Source organism: Thalassophryne amazonica, chromosome 7 (assembly GCF_902500255.1).
Source record: "Thalassophryne amazonica chromosome 7, fThaAma1.1, whole genome shotgun sequence".
NCBI lineage: Eukaryota > Metazoa > Chordata > Actinopteri > Batrachoidiformes > Batrachoididae > Thalassophryne > Thalassophryne amazonica.
The window spans coordinates 69,594,143-69,606,264 of NC_047109.1; the positions used below are offsets into that span (position 1 = coordinate 69,594,143).

Sequence of the window (12,122 nt, forward strand, 5' to 3'; positions counted from 1 at the left end):
CGCCCCCTCGTCGGATTTTCATTGTCTGGAAATGGCGGAATGAAAAGGACTTTTTTTCCATCAGAATTTTTTCAGAAGCTGTTAGAGACTGGCACCTGGAAACCATTCGAAAAATTTATCTGGCTATCGGTGAAAATTTTACGGGCTTCACAGAGAATAAGGACTTTAACTACAGCTTTAAGGACCCCTTTAAGGGCGGTCGGTGCGCCACGCTCTGAGCTGCGATGACAAGGCACAAACCACTGGATCATTTCTAAATGGATGGCTCTGTGGATACGAGACCGTCGTGTGTTCTTTCTCTGGTTATAACAAGAGCTGGACATCAGCCATTTTCCGGCAGATTTCACTTTTAACAAGAGATTTTGTCATGGAAAGCCGCGTGGAGGCTTCGCGCATCACGACCGAGATAGGCATGTCCCAACTTGTCCTCTAACACTCCGAAATGGAGGTGTTCCTTTGTCTCGCTTCCAAAGCGAATCAGTCGTGATGCGCGAAGCCTCCACGCGGCTTTTCATGACAAAATCTCTTGTTAAAAGTGAAATCTGCCGGAAAATGGCTGATGTCCAGCTCTTGTGATAACCAGAGAAAGAGCACACGACGGTCTCGTATCCACAGAGCCATCCGTTTAGAAATGATCCAGTGGTTTGTGCCTCATTGTCGCAACTCGGAGCGCGGCGCGCCGAGCGTCCTTAAAGGGGTCCTTAAACCTGTAGTAATAGTCCTTATTCTCTGTGGAGCCCGTAAAATTTTCACCGAAAGCCAGATAAATTTTTCGAATGGTTTCCAGGTGCCAGTTTCTAACAGCTTCTGAAAAAATTCTGACGGAAAAAAAAGTCCTTTTCATTCCGCCATTTCCAGACAATGAAAATCCGACGAGGGGGCGGGACCACTCCTTCCCAAGGCGTGCTCACAGGCGAATGACGTCACCGACAGGCGTGGAAAAATTCACGCATGCGCACGAGGGTTCAAGTATGTCTGACGTAAAAACATATGAATGAAATCCATATAGTTTTTGAAAAAAATAAAAAGGACCGTTACTTTATGGACAGCCCTCGTAATCTTGACCAAACACACAGGCTGCATGTCTGGGAATTGAATGCAGGTCCATATATTGATAACTCAAGTCCTATCCCACTGACCTACCTGTTTTGCACTACATTTGACTATACACATACTAAACCACTGACAGATTAAAAATGGATCAATCAGTGTGACTTCTGAAGGATACATCCATGAGAGTCAACAGCAGACGGGCTGTCTCGAGGCTCAGGGCTAAAATTGTGGATAATAAAACAATTTTATCACTGCAAATTACAGTTAACAAGAACATGTTGTTATAATCTGTAGAAACTTGACAGACATTTTCCATGAACAGAGTAGCCACCACTGTTCAGTTTGGCAAGAACACTTTCAATGTTAAGCATCTGTTGGGAAGAAAGAGAAAAAAGGTTACATGAAAGAAGATTCAAGTAAGTGCCGCTTAAAATATGTGTGACCATTTGTGGTGAAAGCGTTGGACAAAATAAGTAATTGGAGCTGGTTGAGTCTTGCATTGATCAACAAGTACAATAGTGGTTCTTTTCACGCAGGAATTCAGTTTTAGCCCATTGTTCGATTAGGCTACAGTGTGGTTTGTAAGTATCTGGACATTGAAATTGAAACAGTCAAGATGTGCTTGTAGTATACACAGCCGTTCTGCTTCCGTTTAGGGCAGTGGCAGATCTAAAAATTTTCAGAGGGAAGCCAAGTATTCTGTATGTCGAACATCCAAGCACAATTCCCTGTTCGGGAAGGTGAATTTCACCAGTCATTCCTTTGTCACTCACTATGGTTCTAGATTTGAGGAGTCTACATCTTTGGAAATATTTTGTGAAATTTTCCTCCTACAAACAAGCTTATAAACTAAAAACCCTTCACAATTATATATTTATTTGAATTATGGTGGAGAGAAAACACAATGCTTGATATTTAAACACACACACACACACACACACACACACACACACACACACACACACACACACACACACACACACACACACACACACACACACACACACACACACACACACACACCAGCATGTGGACAACTGAAGTGCTCAAAGCACATAGTCACTGAATATCCACCTAACCCTTCTCTTCATACTTTGTATCTGCAAAACATAATTAACACAAAAACGCAAACGCAAATTAGTGATATGCTGAGTTCAAGCCTGGACTCAATTGATATTACTTTTTCAAATGGGCAATCAGATGTGCTGCTAACTCTTGTTAGACAAATTTTCATTAATGTTCATCCACCACTAAAAGAATTATCATCATCATCATCTTGTTTCTGTAGTCTGTTAACTGTTACAAAAGGGGTGAACCCACATGTGATGACATGCTATGCAACACACTGATGCATTTGCCTCATAGACGTGTGTCTTAGTTCTTCCTATCGCACACAGGCAAAATTGACCAAGAATGCATTGCATCATCAACATACAATGTTTTTGTCAAAGAGCCAAGCTTCCGGTGACATTCACACAGTGAACAGTTTCGCTTTGCAGTGCCTGAATACGAAAGTATTATTGACCGAGTGAGAGGTCTGTCCGGGGGAATATCAGACCGAGGTGTGAAAAATTAAGAGGTCTGATATCCCCGTACAGACCGAGCAAGCAAGATTAATAACGTGTTTATTATATGGCTATTATACATATATATATATATATATATATATATATATATATATATATATATATATATATATATATATATATATATATATATATATATATATATCAACTTTCAATCAACTTTTTTTTTTATATAGCGCCAGATCACAACAGACAGTTGCCCCAAGGCGCTCTATATTGTAAGGCAAGGCCATACAATAATTATGAAAAACCCCAACGGTCAAAACGACCCCCTGTGAGCAAGCACTTGGCTACAGTGGGAAGGAAAAACTCCCCTTTAACAGGAAGAAACCTCCAGCAGAACCAGGCTCAGGGAGGGGCAGTCTTCTGCTGAGACTGGTTGGGGCTGAGGGAGAGAACCAGGAAAAAGACATGCTGTGGAGGGGGGCAGAGATCGATCACTAATGATTAAATGCAGAGTGATGCATACAAAGCAAAAAGAGAAAGAAACAGTGCATCATGGGAACCCCCCCACAGTCTACGTCTAAAGCAGCATAACCAAGGGATGGTCCAGGGTCACCTGATCCAGCCCTAACTATAAGCCTTAGCAAAAAGGAAAGTTTTAAGCCTAATCTTAAAAGTAGAGAGGGTATCTGTCTCCCTGATCTGAATTGGGAGCTGGTTCCACAGGAGAGGAGCCTGAAAGCTGAAGGCTCTGCCTCCCATTCTACTCTTGCAAACCCTAGGAACTACGAGTAAGCCTGCAGTCTGAGAGCGAAGCGCTCTAATGGGGTAATATGGTACTACGAGGTCCCTAAGATAAGATGGGACCTGATTATTCAAAACCTTATAAGTAAGAAGAAGAATTTTAAATCCTATTCTAGAATTAACAGGAAGCCAATGAAGAGAGGCCAACACGGGTGAGATATGCTCTCTCCTGCTAATCCCCGTCAGTACTCTAGCTGCAGCATTTTGAATTAACTGAAGCCTTTTTAGGGAACTTTTAGGACAACCTGATAATAATGAATTACAATAGTCCAGCCTAGAGGAAATAAATGCATGAATTAGTTTTTCAGCATCACTCTGAGACAAGACCTTTCTGATTTTAGAGATATTGCGTAAATGCAAAAAAGGCAGTCCTACATATTTGTTTAATATGCGCCTTGAATGACATATCCTGATCAAAAATGACTCCAAGATTTCTCACAGTATTGCTAGAGGTCAGGGTAATGCCATCCAGAGTAAGGATCTGGTTAGACACCATGTTTCTAAGATTTATGGGGCCAAGTACAATAACTTCAGTTTTATCTGAGTTTAAAAGCAGGAAATTAGAGGTCATCCATGTCTTTATGTCTGTAAGACAATCCTGCAGTTTAGCTAATTGGTGTGTGTCCTCTGGCTTCATGGATAGATAAAGCTGGGTATCATCTGCGTAACAATGAAAACTTAAGCAATACCGTCTAATAATACTGCCTAAGGGAAGCATGTATAAAGTGAATAAAATTGGTCCTAGCACAGAACCTTGTGGAACTCCATAATTAACTTTAGTCTGTGAAGAAGATTCCCCATTTACATGAACAAACTGTAATCTATTAGACAAATATGATTCAAACCACCGCAGCGCAGTGCCTTTAACACCTATGACATGCTCTAATCTCTGTAATAAAATTTTATGGTCAACAGTATCAAAAGCAGCACTGAGGTCCAACAGAACAAGCACAGAGATGAGTCCACTGTCCGAAGCCATAAGAAGATCATTTGTAACCTTCACTAATGCTGTTTCTGTACTATGATGAATTCTAAAACCTGACTGAAACTCTTCAAATAGACCATTCCTCTGCAGATGATCAGTTAGCTGTTTTACAACTACCCTCTCAAGAATCTTTGAGAGAAACGGAAGGTTGGAGATTGGCCTATAATTAGCTAAGATAGCTGGGTCAAGTGATGGCTTTTTAAGTAATGGTTTAATTACTGCCACCTTAAAAGCCTGTGGTACATAGCCAACTAACAAAGATAGATTGATCATATTTAAGATTGAAGCATTAAATAATGGTAGGGCTTCCTTGAGCAGCCTGGCAGGAATGGGGTCTAATAAACATGTTGATGGTTTGGATGAAGTAACTAATGAAAATAACTCAGACAGAACAATCGGAGAGAAAGAGTCTAACCAAATACCGGCATCACTGAGAGCAGCCAAAGATAACGATACATCTTTGGGATGGTTATGAGTAATTTTTTCTCTAATAGTCAAAATTTTGTTAGCAAAGAAAGTCATGAAGTCATTACTAGTTAAAGATAATGGAATACTCAGCTCAATAGAGCTCTGACTCTTTGTCAGCCTGGCTACAGTGCTGAAAAGAAACCTGGGGTTGTTCTTATTTTCTTCAATTAGTGATGAGTAAAAAGATGTCCTAGCTTTACGGAGGGCTTTTTTATAGAGCAACAAACTCTTTTTCCAGGCTAAGTGAAGATCTTCTAAATTAGTGAGACGCCATTTCCTCTCCAACTTACGGGTTATCTGCTTTAAGCTACGAGTTTGTGAGTTATACCACGGAGTCAGACACTTCTGATTTAAAGCTCTCTTTTTCAGAGGAGCTACAGCATCCAAAGTTGTCTTCAATGAGGATGTAAAACTATTGACGAGATACTCTATCTCCCTTACAGAGTTTAGGTAGCTACTCTGCACTGTGTTGGTATATGGCATTAGAGAACATAAAGAAGGAATCATATCCTTAAACCTAGTTACAGCGCTTTCTGAGAGACCTCTAGTGTAATGAAACTTATTCCCCACTGCAGGGTAGTCCATCAGGGTAAATGTAAATGTTATTAAGAAGTGATCAGACAGAAGGGAGTTTTAAGGGAATACTGTTAAGTCTTCTATTTCCATACCATAAGTCAGAACAAGATCTAAGATATGATTAAAGTGGTGGGTGGACTCATTTACTTTTTGAGCAAAGCCAATAGAGTCTAATAATAGATTAAATGTAGTGTTGAGGCTGTCATTCTCAGCATCTGTGTGGATGTTAAAATCGCCCACTATAATTATCTTATCTGAGCTAAGCACTAAGTCAGACAAAAGGTCTGAAAATTCACAGAGAAACTCACAGTAACGACCAGGTGGACGATAGATAATAATAAATAAAACTGGTTTTTGGGACTTCCAATTTGGATGGACAAGACTAAGAGACAAGCCTTCAAATGAATTAAAGCTCTGTCTAGGTTTTTGATTAATTAATAAGCTGGAATGGAAGATTGCTGCTAATCCTCCGCCCCGGCCCGTGCTACGAGCATTCTGACAGTTAGTGTGACTCGGGGGTGTTGACTCATTTAAACTAACATATTCATCCTGCTGTAACCAGGTTTCTGTTAGGCAGAATAAATCAATACGTTGATCAATTATTATATCATTTACCAACAGGGACTTAGAGGAGAGAGACCTAATGTTTAATAGACCACATTTAACTGTTTTAGTCTGTGGTACAGTTGAAGGTGCTATATTATTTTTTCTTTTTGAATTTTTATGCTTAAATAGATTTTTGCTGGTTATTGGTGGTCTGGGAGCAGGCACCGTCCCTACAGGGATGGGGTAATGAGGGGATGGCAGGGGGAGAGAAGCTGCAGAGAGGTGTATAAGACCACAGCTCTGCCTCCTGGTCCCAACGCTGGACAGTCACAGTTTGGAGGATCCAAGAAAATTGGCCAGATTTCTAGAAATGAGAGCTGCTCCATCCAAAGTGGGATGGATGCCGTCTCTCCTAACAAGACCAGGTTTTCCCCAGAAGCTTTGCCAATTATCTATGAAGCCCACCTCATTTTTTGGACACCACTCAGACAGCCAGCAATTCAAGGAGAACATGCGGCTAAACATGTCACTCCCGGTCTTACAACCACTGAATTTGCTGCTTGTAAATGACTTTAGGTTGATAAACACTGCAGTATGTCGGTTATAACATAATATTTGTCCATTTGTGAAGAATCAGGTCAGTTGTAAGTTTCATCAGATTTAATATGTGTGTGGTTTCTGCTAAATACAGATAAAATAAATATATAACTAACAAAATAAAACAAATGTATAATCTCTCATTATGCTTTGGTATATTAGCAACAGTTAGCATTTGAATCTATAGAGGGTTTTCATGTGACGTATCGGTCATGTCATTTTGTGTCCTGCGGCCATTCTGGATTACGACGCGGTGGCCGCTGTGATACGCTATGTGCATTTGGCGAACAAATGCAGAAACTTCAACGTTGGTGTGAAGAAGCCTCACGGCACCGTGGCGCTGAGAGAGATCCGCCACTACCACAAATCCACTGCTCCCAGAATTTTATTTTATTTTATTCGGCAATAAAATTATATAAGAATACATAAAAATACTGCCGAGGATAACACAAGAACGCTTCCAATATGGATGCTTATTTACATTGTGGTCCTCGAGCACCGAGCTGCTGATCCGCAAGCTGCCCTTCTAGCGCCTGGTGAGAGAAATCGTTCAGGACTTCAAGACGACCACCGCTTTCAGAGTTCCGCTGTGATGCTCTGCAGGAGGCCGGTGAGGCTGACCTGATCGGCAGCTTCCTAGTTCACAATATCGCAGTGTGACACTGTCGGCGAGTTCGTTACATCACCACTAAATTCATTATCTGGTATAAGATACGGATCCACTGAACCAACTGCTACACATTTATCACGATAAATAGCTTTATCTCGACCATTTAAAGCATCATAATAACCATACATTCTCTCCATTTTTCTATCACGTGCCAGCCTCCTTGTAATCCAGAATGGAGATGGCACCTGTCCTGCAGCAAATTGGTCACGTGATTGAAAACCCTCTATATTGCAGTTTATAAGTAATCAAAGTAATAATAATATGTAATAATGTTATTCCATGTATTTAAATTGCTTCAATACACAGAAATAGATCTTCCCATTTGATAACTTACTTGCTAATGCACGCACAGACAGACATTCTGCTGAGTTTTCTGAGGAGAAACAGTAACACTGGACCACTTCTTCTTCACTTTACTAACGTGGGTCCTAGAGAAGTTATTTTAGGTGGCCGGGAACATGCCTGAACAGAATACGCCACTAGGGGGCGCATAAACACAACAAACAGAATAAACTGGCCATTTTAACAGCCGCCCCCAAATCTATGCAAGTAGATTTGTGTCCATTTAGGCCAGTTGAGGATCTTCTTCCTCACGAGGAAAGATAGGCAACTTGATAAGGCGAGCCACAGGTCTAACATAGGTTTTGTCCTTAACTTTAACTTCTGCAGCAAATACCTTGTTATTTGCAACCTTGTTATCACTTCCCTGTAAGATGGTCTTGACAGTCCCAACCAGCCACAATGCTCTTGGAGATTGCGGGTCTACCAACATGACCACAGTTCCCACCTTAAGATCATTTGTATCCTCCATCCACTTGTGACGGGTCTGCAGGGCAGGTAGATAGTTCTGCGTGAAACATCGCCAAAACTGATCACTTAGGATCTCACTGTGTCTCCACCGTTTTCTGCTGAGGAGATCAGATTCAGGGTACACTACTTGTGGCAAAGCTGAGTCATGCCGCCCAGTTAAGAGAGTGTTCGGAGTAACGGGGTCTGGGTCCACCACGTCAGGACGCATAACCTAGAGGTTTGGAATTCAAGATTCCCTCTATCTCTACTAACACTGTCCTCAGTACTTCTTCTGAGACAACTTGGACTCCCAGGGTGGTGCGTAGAGTAGATTTGACTGATCTTATCTCTTTTTCCCATGCTCCTCCAAAATGTGGGGCTTTAGGAGGGTTAAAGTGGAAATCAATCTGCTGGGAGGCCAACTTTGTTTTCAGTGGAGGGACTAGTTCACCAAAGGCTTGCTCTAGTTCAGCATTACCTCCCTTAAAATTAGTTCCCTGGTCAGAAAAAACTTTGTGAGGTTTGCCTCTTCTGGCTATCAGTCGGCGCATGGACATCAAGAAGGCATCAGTATCAAGGCTGCAGAGGAGGTCAATGTACACAGCCCTTGTTGTCAAGCATTTATACAGAATGCCCCAATGTTTTTCAACTCTTCTGCCCACCTTGACCTCCAGGGGGCCAAAACAATCCATTCCAGGGGAGTAGAATGCTGGATGGAACAGTCTAAGGCGGGCTGGAGGTAAATCTGCCATTTTTGGTACCTCTGGCTTTGCTCTCCATTTCTGGCATTCTGCACACCCATGCTGGAACTTACGGATCGCTTGTTGGCCTCTCAGAACCCAATGAGGCCTGTGCATCTCTGCAAAGACTCATTCAGCTCCTGGGTGATGTAATTGCTGATCATAGGATTTGATGAGAAGCTGTGTAATGTGATGTGTTGGATCAAGTACAATCGGATGAAGAGTATCAAGACTCAGGTCACAGCGGTGGAGATGACCACCAACTCGTATCAGTTCATTTTCTTGGTCCCACTTGGGTGATAGTTTCAGCAGCCGACTATCAGATTGCCCAGGTTTCCCAGCCTTTAGGTGCTCTACTTCAATGGGGAAACTGTCACTTTGTGCCGGTTTAAGAAGAATTAATTCAGCCTCCCTGAATTCTTCTGCTGAAGGGCTGTAGTCCTCATTTGCCACCCCTTGAAGGCTACGGGTGGTGGTTTCCAGCAGGGCTCGGAAATGGTTGAACTGCTGCAGATCAGGTAGAGGTGTGACTGTGGTGTCTGAAATCTGGCCACAGAATATGGATTTTCGCATCTCTGTAGTATCGTAGCTCATCGTGTTTTCAGGTTTGACTGGCCACTGTGATGGATGCAGTCTCAGGAATTCTGGTCCTTGACTCCAATGGTTATTCTCTTTAAGGTAAGTTAAAGTCTTTCCTCGCGTGATGTCATCTGCAGGATTATTCTGGGAGTCAACATAGCGCCAGGACTCTGGATGGGTGAGCTCCTGTATTTCAGCTATTCTTCTCCCGACAAACACCTTGTACTTACAGGACTCAGACTGCAACCACGTAAAACCTGTTGTAGAGTCGGTCCAGTAGATGTACTCCTGGATTTCGACAGTGAGCTCCCTTTTCAGAACTGCAGCAAGCTGAGCTCCACTGAGAGCAGCACAGAGCTCTAATCTGGGCATGGAGAGCTGTCTTTTGGGTGCCACATGTGATCTTGCTGCTAGAAAGGACACCTGAACACTCTTTTCATCAGAACTGGAACATAGGTAAGATACCGATCCATAAGCTTGCTCTGAAGCATTGCAGAAGATGTGAACTGTTCTATTGCAGGCGAACAGGTTGATCTTGGAGTTAGTGTAACATCGTGGAATGGAGATTTCAGTGAGTTGTGAGAGCTCATCCTGCCAGGTATTCCATGCTTTAATTAAGTCCTCTGGCAAATTAGGGTCATCCCACTCTCGCCCTTTCATCCAAAGTTTCTGCACTAATACCTTGGCTCTTGTGATGTATGGGCTGATGGATCCCAATGGGTCAAATTGACTGGCGAGCACTTTGTATATGACTCTCATGGTCGGTTGCTCTCTGATTGATAGGGCTGGCTTGTAGCCCAGCGTATCGGAATGGCAATGCCACATCAACCCTAAGGCCAATTCTTGGGGGTCATGGCTGCTTTGGGTGAGCCATAATTTGGTGCTGTCTGAAGTGCATTCAGGTGGTAGGTGACTGATCACCTCTGGATGGCTGGTTGTCCACTGATGTAGCTCAAAACCAACTTCTGCTAGTAAGCACCTTAGTTTGTTGGCTAATGTCTTGGCTTGTTCGACTGTGGGCAGACTTTGTAGCCAGTTGTCCACATAAAAACAACGTTCAAATGCTGTGCGTGTGTCTTCCTTGGACTGACTCTGATTTATCACATGAGTTTGTAGAGCAAACATTGCGCAGCAGGGGCTTGAGGTTGTTCCAAATGGTAGTACTAACCACTGGTAGACTGCAGGAGGCTCCGTATTAGTGTCCCGCCAGAGAAACCTCAGGTACGGCTGGTCCTCCAGTAAGAGACGTACCTGGTGGAACATACCTTTCACATCACTACTTATGGCAACTGCATTCTCTCTGAATCGCAACAGAACACCTAGAAGAGTTGAGCAGAGTGTAGGGCCAGGAAGTAGATGTTCATTTAATGATAGTCCTTTGTACTTGAATGAACAATTAAAGACAATACGGTTCTTTGCATTGTGGGTAACCATGTGCTGGGGGATGTACCATCCTGGACTTGCATGGGCTTCAGCAGGCAAAATCCTCTTCACATATCCCGAGTTGAGAAGCTTGTGTATTTCAGCTTTGTAGGCTTCAGTTCTAACACAATCATTTGCTAGCCGTTTCGCTGTACCCTGTAGGTGGGGGAATACAGCCTCTTTAGGTGCCTCAAGCTGAGGTAAGGTCTTTTTCCACAACAAGGGTGTTGCATACCTTTTGACGCCCTCCACTTCTACCCGCACTGTTTTCTCCTCCAGTGTCCTGAGTGCTTCAGAATCCTCCCATGACCTTCTAACAACCTTCTCACTCCGGTACGGCAAAATGTCCAACTGCCATAAATGTTCAACATGAGTAAAGAGGTCAGCTTGTGGCAGGGAGTGGATGTGAATAAGCACTGTGCAGTAGGAAGGGAATGCTTTAAAAACTTTGACGGACCTCGAAGGGTCCAGCCCATTGGTGTCTTTACAGATGCAGGACCATCTGGAGGCCCCCGACGAACTGGCTCTGTTGGAAGGATAAGGTGTGGATGGTCAGACCCTATCAGTAGCAGTGGCTGTGCATGTTCTATAGTAGGGATTGGGAGGTCTTTGAGGTACCGATATTTTCTCTTGAGGTCTGCTACTGGGTAGGTATGACTTCCCAATGCTAGCTCCTTAGCCATAAAGGTGTGCTGGATTTTGTACTCTTGATCAGGGTGAAGAGCAGAAGAAACTGAAAATGACACAGAGGCACTATGAACAATACAGATGTCCTGCCGTACAGTATGTAAGTGTAAAGCCTCTGGGATTCCGTGGAGGCCTAGTGCCCATATTGTTTCATGAAGTAGGATGGTACGCTCGGATCCATCATCGAGCACAGCATAGGTGTCAACAGATGCGTCTCCATTTCTCAGGACAACTTTAAGAAGCACCTTGTTGCTAGAAGTGGGCCTGTCCACATACAATGTCTCAGTAGTAGAACTGATTGCAGGGGTGCTTTCTGCAACAACAGGACCACTGGATGAAGGAGTAGAGTCATGATTTGTATTTACTTCATGTAAGATCTCTAGATGTCTCCCTTTGCATTTTTTACACTTAGGCTTTAATGTACATTGTGATGATAAGTGGTCTCGTCCACATTTCCAACATTTCTTGTTTGAATGAATCCAGTTGTGTATTTGCTCCTTTGTGAGGATTTTGAAGTTAGTGCATTGGTTAAAGAAATGCTGTGTTGTGTTGCAGAAAGGGCAAAATTTAATTGGTTCTCTTGTGTTCTCCCGAACTTCCTGGTTGAATGATTGCTTGTCCGTTTGTTTCTGTTCACTTCCATGAAGTACAAAGGTGCCTTTGGTTCTGAATTCTCA

The 12,122-nt window shown here is 42.9% G+C and overlaps 1 protein-coding gene across 1 annotated transcript in view; it reads right to left on the reverse strand.

Moving 5' to 3' along the window:
• The window catches only part of LOC117514108, a 57,995-nt gene that overhangs the window by 20,101 nt on the left and 25,772 nt on the right, over window positions 1-12,122 (reverse strand). Inside the window, exons 7-8 of the mRNA XM_034174396.1 lie at window positions 1,361-1,424; window positions 1,229-1,272 (exon numbers count right to left, since the gene is read on the reverse strand). Of these exons, the coding sequence (XP_034030287.1) occupies window positions 1,229-1,272; window positions 1,361-1,424 (108 nt within the window). The remainder of the gene's footprint in view (window positions 1-1,228; window positions 1,273-1,360; window positions 1,425-12,122) is intronic.